Source organism: Lepidochelys kempii, chromosome 16 (genome assembly GCF_965140265.1).
Source record: "Lepidochelys kempii isolate rLepKem1 chromosome 16, rLepKem1.hap2, whole genome shotgun sequence".
Lineage (NCBI taxonomy): Eukaryota > Metazoa > Chordata > Testudines > Cheloniidae > Lepidochelys > Lepidochelys kempii.
In genome coordinates this window covers 17024251-17044307 of record NC_133271.1, presented here as the reverse complement: position 1 = coordinate 17044307, position 20057 = coordinate 17024251, and the positions used below count along the sequence as shown (strand labels likewise).

General features: G+C 52.2%; 1 protein-coding gene across 1 annotated transcript; it reads left to right on the top strand.

The window, feature by feature from the left end:
• Positions 1-1621: 1621 nt before the first annotated feature.
• IER5L (immediate early response 5 like) lies at positions 1622-4247 on the top strand. Its single transcript, XM_073313979.1, has one exon. The coding sequence runs from the start codon at positions 1811-1813 to the stop codon at positions 2930-2932; it is 1122 nt and encodes a 373-aa protein (XP_073170080.1). The 5' UTR covers positions 1622-1810; the 3' UTR covers positions 2933-4247.
• The last annotated feature ends 15810 nt before the right edge of the window (positions 4248-20057 follow it).

The following is a 20057-nucleotide window of genomic DNA, read 5'->3' as shown; positions in this document are numbered from 1 at the left end:
AATCATAGAATCTCAGGGCCGGAAGGGACCTCAGGAGGTCATCTAGTCCAACCCCCTGCTCAAAGCAGGACCAATCCCCAATTTTTGCCCCAGAGCCCTAAATGGCCCCCTCAAGGATTGAGCTCACAGCCTTGGGTTTAGCAGGCCGATGCTCAAACCACTGAGGTATCCCCTATGCCCTGTTTTTGCTACTTGTCTTTTACTTGGATTGTATAGACTGTTTTCAAGGGTATTATGTTTTAACTGTGCAGTGCATAAAATACTGTTAGCTGCAAATACTGTCAGTGGCAAGGCCCTGAGATGGTCTTTTATCTGTAAAATATTTTTATTATTCTATTGGTATAATCATATTTTATAAATAAATGCAAATATGAGGTTTCCCTTTATGGTCAGAGGCATGGATGAGATGATTTCCTAGGGCCTGAACCTTGAAACTGGAGCCATGCAGGGAGCCCCATTGAAGTCAAGAATGAGTGTTGCCTTAAAAGGGGGGGAGGGACACTGAGTGCCTTAAAAGGGGGGAGACACTGGAGTAAATGTACACACCTGCTAAAGGCCCTAATTCTGCCATAAGCTCCATGCAGTCAACCCCCCCTGTGCGCTTGATCCTGCTTTGATTGAAGTCCGTGGCAAAACTGCCACTGACTTCTACGGTGCAGGATCAGGGCCGGATTCCCTCTGAAGTCAGTGGGAAATCCGTGCAGGTGCAGGGCTCCGCGGGCGCAGCGAGGGTTGCAGGATCGGGGCCGAGGTGGTTGCAGGATCGTGTCCACAGCTGGCTTTCCCGAAGCCCAGCACCCCGTGGCGAAGAGACCTGGAGGAAGGTAATTCTTTGTAACTTCTCTGTGGATGCTAACATTTCATAAAGAACGTGGGAACTGAAGCGGGGTGGGAACATCCCTTGCCCTGCCCGGTGAACTCCCCAGTCTTCTCGGGCGCTCACATGTTCAATGTTGCCGTAGGTAGGATGTGAGCCATGTGCTTTCCCTGCCTGGCCAGGTGGGGGCCGGATCACACGCCCGGGAGAGGGATTTTCCAGCTCTGGTCTCTAGGACGCTGTTAGTAATTAATTATTCAGTATTTTTATTATGGCATCGCCCCCAATTCCACCTGCTGGAAGGAGGAGGGAGGGAGAATCCCAGAAGCCACCCACCGTCTCAGGCCAGCCCCCTCTCCCCGCACATGGTGACTGCTCACCTGCCAAGGGAGGCAGCGCAGCCGCGGGGAAAGCAGCCTCCCCACCCCGAGACGGGCAGGACCAGGAGTGAGGGGGGGGTCCCCTTGGTGCACGTCCCCGCACCCGCTGCGCGCCCCCCACCCGTCCCCTCTCCGCCCCCCGCTGCAGCCCCGCACGCCCACCCCGGCCCGGGCTGCGGGCTGCCGCGGCGGCTCCTCTCTCGTGAGAACATTCCAGGCAGCAGCCCCAAGTCTGTTAGGTATTTGAATAGCACAAAGGAACCGCCTTCCCCTGATTGGCCAGCCCGGTCTCTCCTGGGCGGGAGGCGCCTGCCCGTCAGGCCGGGCCGGGCCCGGCGATAGGCTGCGGCAGCCCGGGGCGGGGCTGGGCAGGACGTATAAATAGCGGGGGCTGGGGAGGCGAGCGCTCATTGCTTTGCGCTCAAGGTGCGGGCGGGCGGCCGGCGAGGGGGGCGCAGGGCGCACCGGTGATGGTGGCTCCCCTCGGGGCGCTGGCGACCCCCTGAGACAGAGACAGACCCCGACTCCCCCCTCCCCACCAGCAGCCCCCAGCCCCTTCCCGGCTCGTGTGGATGCGGGCCGGGGTGTCTGGCTGCCAGCGCGGAGCGAGCAGATGCTGGGGGGCCGGAGGAGGATGGAGTGCGCCCTGGACGCCCAGAGCCTGATCAGCCTCTCCCTGCGCAAGATCCACAGCTCCCGCACCCAGCGCGGGGGCATCAAGCTCCACAAGAACCTGCTGGTCTCCTATGTGCTCCGCAACGCCCGGCAGCTCTACCTGAGCGAGCGCTACGCCGAGCTCTGCCGCCGCCAGCAGCACTACCAGGAGGGCGGCATCCTGCTCGGGGCGCCCCCGGGCTGCGCGCCCGCCGGGGGGATCCCGCCGGAGTTCAGCCCGCTCCAGCTGGCGGCCGAGCCCGAGGACCCGGAGCCGGGCATGCAGCAGCCGCGGAGCTGCGGGCTGGCCGGCGCGGCGGGGGCAGCCCTGGGGAGAGGCGGCGGCGGCGAGCTGCTGGAGGTGCCCGTGTGCGCTGCGCTCCTGCCCGGGGCGCCCCAGGAGGACGAGCCGCTGGAGCTGCAGCCCAGCCCGCCCCAGCAGCCGCAGCCGGCGGCCCCTTCGGTGCTTCGCAGAGACTCTCCCCCTGGCTTCTACCGGGGCGGCGGCGGCAACAGCGGCGCTCCTCCGGGGCTGCTCTACCCGCTGCCGGCCAGCTGTGACTTCGGCAGCCCGGCGCCTCCGGGCTCGGCCGTGAGCGCAGCGAGCGGCGGCGCCGCGGCGCACTGTAGCAGCCGCACCACGGTGCTGGACCTGGACACCCATGTGGTGACCACGGTGGAGAACGGCTACCTGCACCAGGACTGCTGCTCGCAGTGCCCGTGCTGCTGCCAGGGCGCCGCGGGACTCGGCGCCCCGCCGCCTACCCCGGGCGCCAAGCGCAAGTACTACCCGGGGCAGGAGGAAGAGGAGGACGGGGACCCGGGAGGGGTGGTGGTGGTGGGGGGCGGCGGCTCCCCCTTCTCCCCTTGCAGCAAGCGAGCCCGCTTCGAGGACTTCAGCCCCGAGCAGCCCCCGGACTCTTCCAACATCTCCAACTTGATCTCCATCTTCGGCTCCGGCTTCACGGGGCTGGTGAGCCGGCAGCAGGCGGACTGTGAGCAGCCCCTCAACGGGCAGCTGTGCGGCAAGCAGGCGCTGGCCAGCCTGGGAGCCTGGACTCGAGCCATCGTGGCGTTTTAGGGGCGGGGATGGACGCGGGGGGAGCGATCCAAGGGACACGGACTCCGGAGGGGCCCCTGAAACAAAGAGGGGCGGGCGGCTTGGGCGGGCGGGGGAGGGGGAAGCCGAGCTCATGTTTTATAAACTGTACAATAAAAATCGCAGATCGTGGGACTTTATTTTTGCAGAGATGAAAAGCACCTATTTAACTATCCGTGTGGCCGCTCGGGCTTTATTTTGTAGTGAGTGCGGGGGCGACTTCCACCCGGGAGCACGCCACGTGAGGCCAGGGCTGCTGGCCGCAGGAAGCCGTGTGTGCCGGGGAAGAGTTTGGAAAGCTGCACTTCGCTGCCTCCGGACGAGCTGCCTTTGCTGGGGGGGTGGGAAGAGACGCCCAAGCTTGCAGGGGCCGTTGGACTAGCGGGGGGGGGGGGGGGATTCTGCCTGTAGGTCTCGGGGGCTGTAAGCGGGGAGAAGGATCCTCCGGAAAAAGGGGGAGCAGAGTGTGAGCGAGTGAGGTTTTTGTTTGTTGTGGCCTCGGCACTGGTACCCTCACTAATTGTCCCAGGCCGGGGGAGACGGGCCACTGGCGCATTTGCAAGGTTCATAGCTCGCGGGGCGGATTAAATCCTTCCGTCCCCCATTCAATCGACTTCATTTAGTTCCATTTTCTTCTCCCCTCCCAACACCCCCCCCGCAGCAGCCGCCTGGGTCAGACCCCCCCCGCAGCGAGCAGCCTTCCTCTCGCTTGCTCTGGGGTTTTTCCCCTTTATTTCAACTTTCCCCTCTCGCCAGGAGACCTGTCTGCGGCGACCCTCTGCCTGCCGTGCGTGCCAGGGTCACGCAGCAGAGCCCCGTCGCTTCTCCGGGGGGAGAGAGAAGGGCGGGTTTGTCTTTTCCCCCTTCCACTCGTCCGGCTGCTCCATGGGACCTGGAGTCCCGCCGGCCACGGCTTTGTACGCGGACACGATGGGTTTGGGGACAACATGGCACACTACATTTCCCATCATGCACTGCTCTGCAGTCCTCTTCCCCCCCCCCCGTCTGTGTTTGTGTACCTTCACCTAGGGCTATGCGACGGCCACAGGTAAACGTGTTCCCCCCACTTCTAACGTCTCTTTCAATGTGGGGTGCGGGGGGGGGTTGTTTTAAAGTTGGACTGTTCTGGTTTCAGCCTTCCAAAGCCTAAAACCAGCATTGCTTGGTCCTTGTGACCGGAGCTGTGGCCCCTTGACTCGCCCCACCACGTTGTTATTATTTTGGAATTTTGTTTAAAAAAAAAAAAAACCTTTTGTTGTAAAAAGGTGGTTTGTTTTTTTCCTTTACAGCCCTATCATCCCAACCCTCACCCTACAAGCACTATGTGACTAGAGGCGCCTTGCCAAACGGTTTCTTTTTTCTTTTTCTTTGTATCCCTGTATTTTTGTGCAGATTGAATGGTATATCACCGGGTAAAACTGTTCAGATTTGTTTAAATTTATAATCTTAATAAAAAGTCCATTATAAAGTTTGTGGTGGTCTTTTTAAGTGGGCTTAACCCTCTTCGGTCTCCCAGGACTATTCTGGGAAGGTTTTGCACACTGTGGATGGAATCGCTGGAGCTCACAAGCTTGGCGATGTGAATCCTCCTACCGCAGGGCTCCTGATTTGGGCTGGATCTATAGATCCCCCTAAGCTCTTTGGGGGAATCTGTAGATCCCACCCTACATTATTGGGGTGGGGGGAGATTAGCTCTAGCCTGAAGTCTTTTACTGGAAGGAGCTGACAAATCTTTAGCTTTCAGCTGAGTCGAGATGCCACTTATTCAAAGTTTCCCAGGTGGGCGATTCTCAGGTGACCCCTGGCATAGATTAACTGAGCTCAAGCATTTGCCTAAGAGGCCCTTGAACTACCCAGAGAACAGCACTTCTGCCTACACTAGGAGACCCTCAACTCAACAACAGGGAGGTAAAAACACTGCTTTTTTTTTTTTTAATTGCCTAGGCTTATATTGTAACCAGGTCTTAACCGTTCATCTACTTCAAGACAATAGCGGGGTGGAGACAGGGATGTTCCAGCTTCATAAATCCGATCTCCTCCAGGCAAGTGCCTGCTCCTTGCTTTAAACGAACTAAAACCCAGCGTGACTGGTTTGCACAAAACTACTAGCCCCAGAATACACAAATACCCTTAGCCCAGCAACGGGTCTCCGAGTCCACAAGCTGACCCATAAAAAAAACAACCGTGGAGAGGGTCTGAAAAATGGGGGCCCAAAGCTGATTCCTGTCTCAGCCCAGGCGGAGCGCGCTCAGCTAATTCCGTCCCCAGCCCTGCCTCATCCTCCCCGGTGTGAAGTTGGGGTTTGTTTGTTTTCTAAGTTGCAGTTTGTTATCACCACGCTGTGCCACTTGGTGGTGTGTTTTATTTATTTATTTCTTAAAAAACCAAATGAATGACGGTAATCAAGGCTCCCTGACCACCTACAGGCTGACCTGAGAAGAGGAGGATTTTGAAAGCCCCTACAAAAAGCGTGCAGGTTTCGAGCAAAATCCACCGCTGGTGCCGCTGCGAGTCCAGCTCTTTTACAACAGCGTCGCCACGATTTCTCTTGTGAGCCGATGGCTGCAACGATTCGCCCTAAAAAAAAACCCCCAAAGATCGCAACGAAGTCCTGTGCTTTCCTCTCCAGAGATATTGACCAGAGGGGAGGGAGGGGCTGAAAAAAAATCGCATTGGAAAGGCACAAACAACAGGAGAGTCCGATTAGTCAAGCAAACATTTAGTCGATTATATCGAGCTTAATCACAAGGTAGCAACGTGTGTGTGTACCCAATAACCCGCATACAACATTTAAGTTAAAAATCGCCCTGTGTCAGCCTGGAATTACTAGGGGGGGCGCCTTTCACTGGGTGTTTTAACTGTTCTCCCCCCCACCAACTTTCTGGCTCTGCGGGCAGGAGTCTCCTGTTCTGCAGGGGAAGGGTTTCTTTCTTTTCTTGCTTTCTCTTCGAAGTCTCCGAAATCTTTTTTGTGTTATTATTATTATTGTGATTTTATTCCATTAAAAACCTACCCCGGCTCTCTGGCGAAGCCAGTTGTCAGAGCTCCCCCTAGCGCCAGTTTTTGAGCACTGCAGCCCTCCCGCTGCTTTGAGGGAATGGGAACAGACGCTCCGACCTGCCCCTCTGGCAGAGGCGAGCTTTGGGGAGCGGGCGCCCGGATCGCGGTGGGGCCCGAGGGCCGGGCCCCAGCGAGGATGGCCAAGGGGGCGGGGGAGCAGCAGCACCGTGAGCCTTTGTTAGAAGCGCAAAAACTGGCCCCTCTCCCCTTGCAGAGCTAAACAAACCGACCCAGCGCCCTTCCTTCCAGCTCCCAGCTTTCGCCCCCCTGCCCCGTTCACTTTGCGCCGCGGAGCGCCCGGCGGCTGGCGAGCGGAGAGCAGCGGGCTTCAGAGCAGAGCTCAGCCCTGGTGCCAGGGCTTGAACAGGCGCTTGCTGTGTCTCCCCGCCTCCCTCCCCCCTGCCTGCAACACCACAAACCGCTCCGGGGGAAAGCGAGAGAGAGATCAGCGTGGGACTGAAGTTCCTCGCTCAGCTTTAATGAGGATGGATGTGGGGCGAGGGGCGCCGCGCACCCGCCTCTCGGTGGTGCCCCTTTAAAGGGCACACGGCCTTCTTTAGAAGTCGGCTCTTTGCCGGCAGCCTCGGCCCCCCCCACACACACACATTTGGGGGGCGGTGAGAGACGCTGCTGGTCATGGGTGCACCTGGCTCCCATGCCCCTGCCAGCCCATTGGCCAGCAGCAGCTCTAGGGTGGTTGGGAGAATCTTACAGGTCCTGGGTTTGGGCTGCCCAGGCCGCACCTGGCCTCCTGAAGCATCTGCCTCCTATTTAATTACCATAGGGACCCAGCAGCACCCCTACTTAGTTGCCTCACTTGGTGCAACATCTCCTTCCTCCCAAGAGTGGCACCAGTGAGGTGCCACCAGAGAGGCTCTGGGCTGTTCCATCCTTGAAGGTGAATGGGGGCAAAGGCTTTCCGAAAACCAAGACCCAGCCCTGGAGAGCCATCTATGATGATGGGCTTTCCATCTAGCACATAAGAACAGCTATAATGGCTCCACCTAGCCCAGTGTCCTGTCTTCCACCTGTGGCCAATACCACGTGCTTCAGAGGGAATGAATAGAACAGGCAATTATGGAGGGATCCATTCCTGTCATCCAGCATCTCGCCGTTAGAGGCTTAGGGACACCCAGAGCATGGGGTTGTGTCCCTGACCATCTTAGCTAATAGTCACTCCTGGCTAATAGTATCCTCCAGAACTACAAAAAGTACATCCCACCCCCTCTAACATGGATCCTGGAATGGTAGCTTGGCTCCACTTAAAACAAATGCATCTTCTTCCAATGGGAGGAAATCTGACACTTCTCTTTCCCCTTAGGTTTTGTGTCTGGGCAAAGCATTGAGGTCACAGGTGCTTTGGCCCATTAGGAAGGGTTCGGAGCTGGTACTTACACCTTTTCGGGCCATGCTTTGTGAAGTTGGGCTCTTGCTCAGGAGCAATTACTTGGCTAACTCATTCCACCTCTCCTGGGATCTCTGAGTCTCTCTGGGTCATCTCTCGGTGACTTCTCCCCCACGCACCTTGTGAGAGAGAGAGAGTCTTGTTGGCGATGTGTGTGAAATCCCAAGACAAACCTTTCTAAACCAAACATCCGCCTTCCCCTGGGGAAATGAGACAAATCCTGCCCCCTCCAGGGTGGAAGCTGGGGTGGTGGGTGCTCACTTGGTACATCTCTACCATGTCCCGAGGCATACTTAATGTTCACAAGATGCTGGGGCATCCCCTGAGGGAGAGCACTATAGAAGTACTGTCCCCATTTACACTGGAGGGAAAATTTAGTTCAGCATCTGACCCCCTTAGCTCTTTGGAAGGTCTGGTCTTCAGTGATTTGCCCAAGGACTGTTGGAGGTACAGGGGGAATAGATCCCACGTCTCTTGAGCCTCTTGCAGAGCTGTGACGGAGGCAAGGGACTATTTCCACCTGGTATCGCTAGTGTGATGTTACTAATCCCACAGCTGGGGGGGGGGGGGAGGAAGGAGGCCTATGTTGCAGCATCTTTCACCTATGGTTGCACTGCAGGCCATGAGGCTATTGAGATGGGCAGCCATTCGTCACTCCTTTCGTATTTTCTTCTGATCTGCTGACCCCCACCCCCAAAAGAAACTGCAAGGGAACATTTTTGCTCTGGGACACAATTCTCTTGGGGCAAATGGCACCTCCCCTGGCTAGTGTGTCACAGGGCACGGAAGGTCCATGGGGGAGTGCAGTGTATGTCAGGGGAGGGGTAGCTGTGTTACATCACCCTGGAAGGAGACCATGGCGGGATTCAGATCTCAGGAGCTACGGAGGTGTAAACCCACCTGCCCATCCATTGGCTTTGGGGGTCACTGCTAATGCAGTTTTTCTTGCTCTCTGCCCACTAGTAATCAGAGACCTGGGGTCCCTAAGCAAATGGCATTACCCTTCTTCACTTTTGGCAAAACCCATGACTTAGTCAGTGTTCCCGGAGAGCTGGGAGCGAGTGGCTGGAGAATCTCTCCACTTTCCTATTTTCCCATAACCAAGGGAGGGAACTGACCCCATTTGTTAAAGAGACCAAGTGCCACCTGCTGAAAAGATCTGTGCTGACGTGGTTTGACACAGCAGCCAACTGGTGTCCGTGGGAATGCAGCAGAGCTGAGACCTGGAGCTTTTCAGACCTATTCCAGGGCACCCCCGGTGTCAGTCATCTCTGCGGGGGATGGCTTAGCAGCATCCACAGAAGTGGTGGCTCCCCAGAGTCAGTCAAATCACCCCACCCCTCTGTTCAGTTTGGTGGCAGAATTGTAACATGAAGCCCGCCACACATCACTGCCCAGCGGTGGTGCAAATGGTTTCTCTTGCTTTCTAATGGACCCTGCTCCAGCCTCCCCAGTTTGTGTGAGAGTTAGTCATCCTGGAAGGGTGGGAGCTGCCTCCTTGCCGTGTTGGAGTGTGACAAAGCAGGACTGTTCTTAATGTTTCCTCTGAATATTGTGGGGGTGCCTCAGTTTCCCCTGTGCAGTTCTGAAGTATCTAGGTGGTGGGATAAGGGTGTGTGATCATTGCAGAGCCCTAGAGGGCAGGTGTGTGCAGGGGTCTGGACACAGAGAATGGCCAACACCCTGTTTCCTGGCAACTGATGGCCTGGGCCCTTCCCCCCTGCAAGGGCTAACGGGTTGGAGAACAAAGGAATCAAGTGACCTCCTGGCCCAGGAAAGGGACAAAGCCCAGAGGAGGAGGGGCTGGAGAGACTTTCAGTTTGGGGCTGGCTGGGGACATGGAGTGAAGTGCCAGACATGGTTGTCTGGCTCACTGCCCCCCAAAATGGACCCAGCTGAGGGGTCCTGTTCTCTGAACCTACAAGCTCTGTTTTAGACCATGTTCCTGTCATCTAATAAACTTTCTGTTTTACTGGCTGGCTGAGAGTCATGTCTGACTGCAGAGTTGGGGAGCAGGAACCTCTGCCCCCCCAGGACCCCGCCTGGGCGGACTGGCTGTGGGAAGCGCACGGAGGGGCAGAGGATGCTGTTTGCTCCGAGGTCAGACCCAGGAAGGTGGAAGCTGTGAGAGCTGTGTGTCCTGCAGACAGGCTGCTCCCAGAGAGGAGACTTCCCCAGAGTCCTGACTGGCTTCATAAGGAGCAGTTCCAGAGCATCGCCCAGGGACTCCGTGACATGGAGGAAAATAATATTTTCACCCTTCTCCAGTCCCTTCCATCAGGGAATTGCCAAACTCTGTAGGCACCCTCATTAATCCAGCCTCACAACGGCCTTGCTGTTTGAGGCAGGAGGGGATTATCCCCCCCCCACCTCCAGATTACAGAGGGGGAAACTGAGGCACAAAGCTGTTATGGGATGTGGCAGAACCAGGAATCAAAGTCAGATCTGGGTCCCAATCCTCCACTTTAATGACGGGACCCCCTCGTTCCCCGAACATGCACCAAACCCTCAAAGTGACTGACCTGCAGCCATGACTCGTTCACTGAAAGGTTCCCATGAACTAGTTGGCCTAATTCTGCCTATTGCAGCCCCTCCCCCAATCAAGCCACCTTCCAGCAAACTCTGGTGCATCAAACAGTCCTTTCGTTTTTACTCTCTGGTGCTGCCACGGTCCCTTTGGGACAGGGATAGTCAGTCCCACAGGCTGCATCAGAAGCTTGTTTTAACCAGCCCCCTCCCACACGCACATGCACGCACACACCCCAGCATTTCCCTCCTCCAGGCCCTCTATAAACAGGCTGCCTGATCAACCGGTTCCTCTGCCTTCCAGGGCTGCAACTGCAAGAGGAAGGAGCGGCTGGTGGAGGCTTCACCTCCTGGGGAACCCTGTGGCCCTGTGCTCCAGTAGCCAGATACCTTCCCCCAGCCTTACCCACCCCCACAACCTGTAGTCAGCTCCCTCCCTCTTCATTCCTATGGGCAAATCAAGCCTTGCCACATTTCCCAGGATAAAAGTTTCTTTGCCTTCTCCTATGGACTGAAACAGACAAGAGGCTGCAATTGACAACATTGACAAAGATGTGTCCCCCCACAAGAAAAAGTAATTGACTCCTTGGTTGGGTAAGAACCCCACCCACAAAGGGAAATACGTAGCTCTCCCAGCTCAGGCGGGACTGTTGAGTTCCTGACTTATTTGGAGGTGAATTCATTTATTTATATATTTGAAACACCACTACAGGACATTTCTCTTCTTAAGAAGGCAGCAGATGCAGCAGCAACCTCATCACACAGCCTCTCTCCTGAAAGCGGAGCCTAGAAACTGGAGCCTCATCTGCATATTCATAAGCACCTGATAAATTAATCATGATGTCAGTAGCATTCTGGCTGGAAGGGAGGTGACAGTGTAAGGTTGCTCCCCTACACACACACACACACAGAGTCTTTCTCTCTTCCCCAGAAAATTTTTGTCCCTTCATTGTAAGCCCAGAACCCACAGCCTCTCCCAGACTACAGGCTAGGAGAGCTGTGCCCACCTTGACAAGACAGGGCATAACTTGCCTCCCCTCCTCGACAGCCTTCCCTCCTGGCCTCTGATCCCTTAGAGATACTTGTAAAAGAGGCTGGAACAGATGGGCTGGAGTGAGGGGAAGGACACAGGGTCTGGCTGATCTCATCTGTTACCAGAGGAAGCCTGCACATCTCCTAAACCGTTTCGGGGGGGATGGGAAATTTGCCATTCACACACACACCCCTCTATTGTTATAGGGGACATCCCTCATCTCAGTACCAAATCTGCTCCCATCCCATACTGATCTTGTGGTTTCTCTTGCTGCCATGACTGAAAGCTTTCCAGCCTCAGAGACCTGGTGTCACTGAGCAGAGGTTAGAGACATTGCTATTTATCCTGAAGTAATCATTCCTTCCATCCCTTCTTGCTATTATTTCTCTCTCATTGCTAGGCTTTGTTCCACTTTTGGTCCTTGACCAGTGGAGATCAGGAACCATGCCTTTCATTCTTGGCTGTCTGTGCAGTAAAGTAAAAGGATCTGTTCATGAGCAGCACCAACGTGCCCACATCACTGGAAAGTGGAGAGGGAAGGGAAATGCAACCGAAAGAGAGGACCACACACATCCAGGTGGCCTCAAGGCCACTACTGCTGTGACCTAATGATCTGGCCTGGTGCTCTCCAGGACTGGGGCTGAGACCTTAGTAGGAAGGGAACTTGATTAGTAAGGTTTGCAGCAGAACCAGAGAACTCAGAGGGAATTCTGGGAAGAGATGAGGAAAGAGCAAGAAGCCCAGTTTTCCATGCAGCAAAAGTAGCCATAGAGCCTCTGAGCCAGGCCAGACTGATGGCTATGGACGAACAAAAGTGGAGAGAAAAGGCCTGCTCTTCACTGTGCATAAACATCTCTCCCTCCCTGGAGCTTCTACTGTCTGTCCTTGGGAAAAAGAAAGAAGTAAACAAATCCTAGACCCTAACCTGCTATTGTAAAATAGCAGCAAGCAAATCATTTCCACTCAGAATGCTCCCAGGGTTAGATCAAATGCAGAGGTCTCTCCTGGGCCTCTTTAGTGTCTCTTATCAGAATCCCGCATTTTCTGGTAGGAGTCACCTTGCTCTGTCAGGGAGCAGAGATGGAGATTCTTCCTTAACAAAGGAGGGAGAGTGCTTGCTTACACGCTGGCCCCTTTAAGAAGGGGCAGGTGTGCCTGCTTGGAAAGCAGTCATTTTAAGAAGCTGCTTGTGGCCAGAGGCCAGTGCCTTCCAAGTGTGGGTCTCTACATCTTTGTTGTACTCTGCCACACTTTCAAAAGCTACCGGTTGGAAATAAAGCTGCTCTGAGTCTGGCCCCCGTGCCATAGGTTGGTAGCAGGCCCCTTTCAGAGGATGCAGGAGTTGTGCCTCCTCCTATGAAGCTAAATCCATCCTAGAATTTATTCTTAGATGAGTTCTGGTGGCACTCGGAGGCCCCAGGTAAGATCAGGACCCCATTGAACAGGCACGCACAGTGAGCCAGTTCTGAGGAGCTTACAGTCTACCTAGCTAAAACACAGAGGGTGTGTTACTATCCCCAGTTTACAGATCAGGAGTCTAAGGCCCAGCGAGCCCAAAGTCACACAAACAGTCTGCAGAAGAGGTGGAAGTTGAACCCAAGTCTCTTGAGTCTAACAGTGCCTCAGCCACAAGACCAACCTTCCCCATCCTGGCAGTGACTCTGAGTAGGTTGGGGACGATATAAAGAGTGGAGCACCGCTGGTCACTGTTAGCACTGAAATACAACAGACAAAGCTCAAGGAAATGTTTGACTTTTCTCCCCGTTTAAGATTCTTTGTTCTACAGACAATTACCAAGGTGGTTGAAGGAGCTAGCTCTGCTAACCAGATACCAGGGGCTTTATGTATGCCCCACTTCCTCCTCCTGGTTTTCCAATGTTCGCCAAAATCAATAGGGTTCTGTGCATTCATAGAACAGTCCCTGAACTGTTGGAATTGATTGGATGTGGTGTCCAAAAGTCATTGCATTCCAGATACTGAGAAATGCCACTGAGTTGAACGTACGGCCTTGCAAGCTTGGCCAGTGGTTTGCATTGCTCCAGTAACGGGCCAGGACCCCAGTGTGCTAGTCGCTGGGCAAGCACAGAAGAAGAGCAGCACCCGTGCACAGTGGATTAAGATACAGTCAGATGAGAGCTCTCCACTCATTTGCAGCAGCATGTTACTCGTGCTTAGTTTGCACAGATGTAAGTGACCGTAGAAAGTGCAGGATAGCCGAGAAGCATGCCCAGGGCTGTCTGTTCAGCACCTTCACCAGCATTCAGTTCCTTTAGGGTCTGATCCAGGGCCTATTCTAATCAACGGGAATCTTTCCATTGACTCCAGGAGGGACTGGATCAGGCCCCTTATTAAAAAGCTGGAAGCCAAGAAATGAGTTTTCCGACCAAAGGTGGCAGAAGTGGCCACTCAACACCTGGTTAAGCTGTAGGTCAGACAAGGAGGAAGTCACACATATATCTGGGATCAGGCCAGTAAAAGCACTTTTCTATCTCAAGCTCCCCAGAATCGGCCCTTCCTTAAACCCAAGTCTCCATAGACTCCCTAGGTCCAAGTTCCAGATTCTTCCCCTTTCTCTTTTCTGTCTGCTAAGGTCTCCCCAGTTTGTGTGAGAGTTAGCAGAAATATATTTTGGGATGTGCCTATGTTAGCAGATGTTTGAATTACTCCCATGCAGAGAGAACAGTAGGATAGCTGTGAGGGACAAAGCAATATGGTCGAGAGGCCATTCATGTTAGCAGTGTGTTTAATATGTTACATTTGTGTAGTGGTGCATAATTAGCATCTGAGCAGTAATTATTCACATTGACCTGTCTGTATTCTGCTAGTATTTTTGATGATTAATGCTCTTCTTTGATTTAATCCTATCCCTTGATTTAAAGGTTTATTTGGTCTGTCTTGAAAGTTAAAGGGAAGCTGCAGAGTTATAGAAAATATTTTCTAACCACTGCATCTAATCACAAAGGAATGAACTATTCAGCAAAATTACAATTAAAAATGTCTTGCATGTAAGAAATTAATATTTAGCCACAAAACAACTGTCTTGACAATACAATGACACCATTTGGGACACAGGAAGAAATCCTCAACTTATGAAACATGAGAATAGCAAGAAACTGTCAATGTTTTTTAAAGGTAAGTTAATAAGAACTCTTTGTACTTGGCATCTAGGGATCTGAGAGTAGTATCTAGACATGAATGATGCATATCTCAGACACCCCTGGGAAGTAGCTAACTATCCCTATCCCCACTTTACAAATGGGGAAAACTGAGGCACAGAGCAGAGCAGAGACTTGCCCAAGGTCACACAGTAAGTCATTGGCAGAGCCAGGAATAGAAAGTACAGTCCCAAGTCTGTGCTTTAATCACTAGTTTATGCTGTCTCTTATTTGCCTAGAAGGACACCCGTATTTGCACAGCAAAGGATAAGTCGGGGTCCCCAAAGGAAGGTTTGTGAACCCCAAAGGGGTCTGCCTTTGTACTCCCTTGGTTCTGGTAGGTTGCCTGTATTCCTACCTGCTATTAATAATTAAACCACAGCTAATGCAACATAACCAGATAAATACAAATCAGTCACAGAACTCACCTTGCAATTACTTCAGAAGCCGCCTGTCTTTCTCCTGCTTCCGGGTGCACTTCCTATGTCCCCAACAGGCACTCTCCCCCCAGCCTTCCTGTGTCCCCGACAGACACTCTCCCCCCAGCCATCGTGTGCCTCCAGCAGACTAGCCTGGCTACTGGGAAGCATCAGTGCAATGGCAGCTCTCAGGGAGAGGCACCATCACCCACAGCTCTGGAGATGTTGGATTGTGCCAGGTTGGAGATAAGGGCACATCGTTCAGGATGACAGGCCCTTAGGGCTGCTCTACACTAGAAAATTGGATCAACCCAGCTACATTGCTCAGGAGTGTAAAAAATCCACAGCCTCGAGCAGCATAGTTCAGCTGACCTAAGTCCCCCTGTAGACAGCATTAGGTCAATAGAAGAATTCTTCTGTCAACCTAGCTGCCACCTCTGGGGGAAGTGGATTACCTCCACTGACAAGAGAATGCTTTCTGTCCGCATAGGTAGTGTCTACACTGAAGCATACAGCGGTACAGCTTCAGCATGGGAACTGTAGCATTTCCAGTGTAGACAAAGCCCTCACAGCGTGAATATTAATTCAGCTACTTGAGGGGGCTGAAGTAATTTCCCCTTATGGTCACATCTTAGTTTTTCTTGACCCTACACACTGGTCAGTAGTCAAAACAAAGTAGATGCAGTGGACATGGTCATGGTCTATGATTACCTATGTGGGGAGAAGAGATCTGAGGCCAGAGGGCTCTCTTTTAGCAAAGTTAAAAAGAAGATCCCATGACTGGAAGTCAGCAAAGTTCAGACTAGAAATAAGTTGCAAATTCTTACTTGTGAGGGGTGGTGAACCATTGGGACACTGCCAAAGGAAACTGAGAATTCTCCATTGCTTGGAGTCTTTAAGTCAAGGCTAGATATCTTAGAGACATTATCTCATTCAGCCACGAGTTATTGGGCTCAACACACAATGAGCCTCTCTGACCTGTATTATGCAAGAAGTCAGACTAGATGATCACCATGGTACCACCTAGCCTTAAGATCTATGGATGTACAACCATGTGTTTGAGAATGGGGATAAAATTTCAGGGCAATTGGCCACCCCAAAAATATTTTGTTTTAATATATCCCCACCACACTGCAATCTGGTGCATTTCACAGGTTAAAAAGCATGGCTTTTCAGGGGTATTGGGACAGGCTAGCAGCACCCAGAGAGGAAGCTGAACTTCCCCAGAAGCAGGCAAGCCCCCTAAAGAAGGATCCCCACTATTACTGTAGCAGTTTTGTTTCCACCTCACTCTGTGGAGCCTTTGGATAAACTCTTTACCCTTCCAGGGCCCATTCTACCTAAGCAGCTCATTTCACACCCCTGCATTTTAAGCCTCACATCAGTCCCATTGAGCAGGTAAAGAGCCCAATCCCTATCCTGAAACCTGCCTCTATAGCAGCTGCCTTTATCCTGGCTTATATTCCTACTGGGACATTGATTGGCCCAGCCCTGGCTTATTACTCCACCCTCTACAGCTGTGTGAGGGCCAGGCAGAGAGTTAACCCCCTGCTTGCTGGAAACCAGATAAAGCCTGCACAAGGGAGAGTGGGGGGAGATTTTCTTTTGGTGAGAAGTCATCCCACGCCCCACACACCCTATGACTATTCTCCTCCTACCAAGTTGCCAGTACAGAAACCTTCCCTCCAGCAAAGGGCTGGCCATGGCTCCCAACAGAAATCCTCTGCAAGAGGGCCGCATGAGCAACTGCTACAAGATGCTTCCTTCCAGCCCAGCAGCCCAAGACCCACCATGAAATCCTGACCCCACTGAAGTCAGTGGCAAAGCTCCTATTGAATTCAATGGAGCCAGGATTTCACCCCTAGTCTCTGGTCCTTGCCTGGCCATGGCACTGTGCTGTCATTGCCCCACCAGACTATTGGTTACATAGAATCATAGAAGGTTAGGGTTGGAAGGGACCTCAGGAGGTCATCTAATCCAACCCCCTGCTTGAAGCAGGACCAATCCCCAATTTTTGCCCCTAAATGGCCCCCTCAAGGATTGAACTCACAACCCTGGGTTTAGCAGGCCAATGCTCAAACCACTACAGGATCAGTACATGCAGTAGAAGAGGTAAAGGTGAGGAAGGATAGCCTGGAGGGTGGAGTGCTACCCTAGCCTGAGATTCAGATGTCCTGGGTTCAAGTCCCTGCTCTCTTATAGACCTCCTGACTGACCTCCAGCAAATCACTTAGCTGTTCTGTGTATCAGCTCCCCAGCTGTAAAATGGGGTGATAATACTTCCCTCCCTCATGGGAGCCTTGGACAGGAAATAGGGGATACAAGCGCTGCCCCTTGACATGTCATGGAATGATGTCCCTACAACCCAGCTGGTTGTGGGCCCCATATGTGGACTGTAGCTGAAAGAGAATCCCAGCAATATAAGGAGTGGGTGGGAAGAGTACTTTCTCTTATCACAGAGCCATACCAAACTGTGCAGACACACAGCACATGGGCAGTGATTGTGCAGTACCCCTGCTCCAAGCCTTGTCATATCAGGATGATGGCTGTATAGGGAACAGAGAGCTACTTTGAAGTTGATCCAATCAGCTTTTAATTATCTATAACCAGGGTAAAGACAAAGTCACATCCCCTAAGGGTTGGGTTAGAATTGTAATGGATCTCCTGCTGGATCATGTACATGCATACTCCTCCAGTGCTGGCTTAGAAGCAGCTTTGTGTCCCCACGAGCATTAGGACTGAGGGAAACTGTCAGTGGGTTGATGAACATTTTCACAATTTCATTTGGGGATTTTTTATTAAACCATCCGCAAATGTAGCTTCATTTTCCCCCCTCTCTCCAAAATGTGGCTTTTGCATTGAAACATGGGACTATTTACCTGTGTTTTTATAATGTGAGCATTGATGCTGACCTCAACAGCATTTTGAAGTGTTGAAAGTTTTGCTTTAAACCAGGACCATTTGCTCAAAAAATCACCTCCTTTTGAGGGGAAAAAAGTCATGACATTTTGCATGTTTTTATTTCCTTTTTGCAAGATCAAGTGCACTCACATGCTTTTCATGTTTTGTCCCAACTCTCTCACAGAGCTCTGGTGAGTGAATGCCCAGTATGCTTCCCTTACACACATCTCTTTCTCTCTGCTGTTGACTATTAACTCCAATGTGTTTGTCACCACATCATCTTATTATTAATTATTTGTATTGCAGGAGTAGCTAGGAGCCCCCCATCATGGCCCAGGATCCCATTGTGCTAGGTGCTGTACAAACACAGAGCAAAAAGATAGTCTCTGTCCCAAGTCTTAGTTGTCGGAGGGATTGAACCAGGATCTTCAGAACAAAGAGCGGCGACCTTCACTGCTTGAGCGAGAGAAATAAGCTCCTAATGAGGAACTGTGATAGGTTCCTGACAACTATGGATCAGGCCTCCGGGGAGACATGGTGCACACACACTGAACAGGGAGTTACAGTACTTCGCCCTAGGGTTACCAGATAGCAACTGTGAAAAAATGGGACAGGGGATGGGGGGGAATAGGTGCCTGTATAAGAAAAAGTCCCCAAAAATGGGACTGTCCCTTTAAAAAAGGGACATCCGGTCACCCTACTTCACCTCTTTGCTGTAGTTGAGTGTACTAATCTGAATCTGCTCTTTACCTTTATCATGTATCCTTTTAGAACAATGTTTCCTGAGCTGTGATCCAGGCCTCATTGAGGGGACCTGTAGTGGTTGTCAGGGACAAGTTGGTCTGACCTAGTGGTTACAGCAGGGATCGGCAACATTGGCCCACAGCCCACCAGGGTAAGTCCCCTGGTGGGCCAGGCTGGTTTGTTTACCTGCCACGTCTGCAGGTTCGGCCGATTGCTGCTCCCACTGGCTGCGGTTCGCTGCTCCAGGCCAATGGGGGCTGCGGAAAGCAGCGGTCAGCACATCCCTCGGCCCACGTCACTTCCCGCAGCCCTCAGTGTCCTGGAGCGGTGAACCGTGGCCAGGAGGAGCTGTGATGGGCCAAACCTGTGGACGCGGCAGGTAAACAAACCGGCCTGGCTTACCCTGGTGGACTGTGGGCTAAAGGTTGCCAATCCCTGGGTTAGAGTAAGAGGCTATCCCAATGATTAGCACTGCTGCCCAGCCCAGTGGGTAGAGCCAGAGGCCAACTTAGCTGGTGGAGCCAGGAGATAAGCCAAGGTTCAGAGCCAGCAGCAGGAAGCAGACAGGAACAAGCCTGGAGCTGAGCTTAAATGCAGACCTATTGGCTCCTTGCAGCCATTAAGGTGGGCGGGCCAATCAGGAGATTCTGCCACAGCCCAGGTGGTCTCTTTAACCAGGCTGAGGACTGAGTGGGTTAGCACCAGGCTCAGCTGTGGGAACTCTAGCCCATAGTTCCTGACAGTGATAATTGGGGCCTAGTAGGCTTACCCCAGTTGTGAGCCTAACTGTGAGAAAGTTGATGGAAATTTATGAAATTACGAATTAATATACCAGAACTCAGCCTCCTCCAGGGGCAACTCGAGCCACGTTGGGAAAATGTATTTATTTGCTTTGAAATGAATGTTGTTTTGTTTATTTAGGGTTTGAAAAACAGACACTGGTCTCAAAGATTAATTGACATCCATAGAGCCTTAATGGATAGAGAGGAGAAAGATGCTCAGTACCTCATGAGGGGGCCAAATCCAACTTTCATTGAAGTCAATGGAAAATCTCTCCAGTGGGCGTTGGCTCAGGCCCTTGCTGAGACCAGACTAGGAGGAACCTAACAGAACAGAGAAACGCAAGGTGATCCTGCTCCTATTGAAGGCCTTTGCCTCATCAGCTGAGTCCTAAGTATTTGTTTGGGCTCTGAGGATGAAGGCAATGCTTATAGCAAAGTTCTGGGAACCCTATCATGGGGAACAATCATCGGATCAGAGCTTAGACGATGGGAAAGGCCTGTCAGATCATCAAGTCTCTACCCCTTGCAAGGGCAGGGTAGAGGCACCTGGCAGAAGATATCTCATATGCCAATGAAATATTCCTCCAATACCTGAGCTTGGATAAATGTTACCCAGAGTAGGACACCCTTCCAGTCCCGACAATGGGATCTCCTTCTCCCCCTGGAGAGGACCATGCAGGTGTATTCTCTGTTATGCTGTAATGTAATGATCGTGAATCTTCAGTTTATTACAAATTGGAAGACAAGAAAGTGATAAAAAGGGCCACAAGCCAGAAAGTTAATAGTGTAGCCAATGATTTCAGTTTATTATCCACTTATTGTGTGATGTTATGATTAATCAATATGTTATATATATTCATTGTATGTTAATTAGAGTTAATTTGTAGGATTATAAAAGTATGAGATTGATCAGTATTTAGAGGAACCAAGTATCAGACATGAGTAAGATAAGCTGAAATAGAAGAACCTGTGGGCTGAGGCCTGCAAGACTTTAGCTTTGCTATTTAAGGCCTTGGAGACAAGAAATGATGACATAAGTAACCGGAAAATAACCTGATGTCCTAAGATTATGGGAAAAGAGG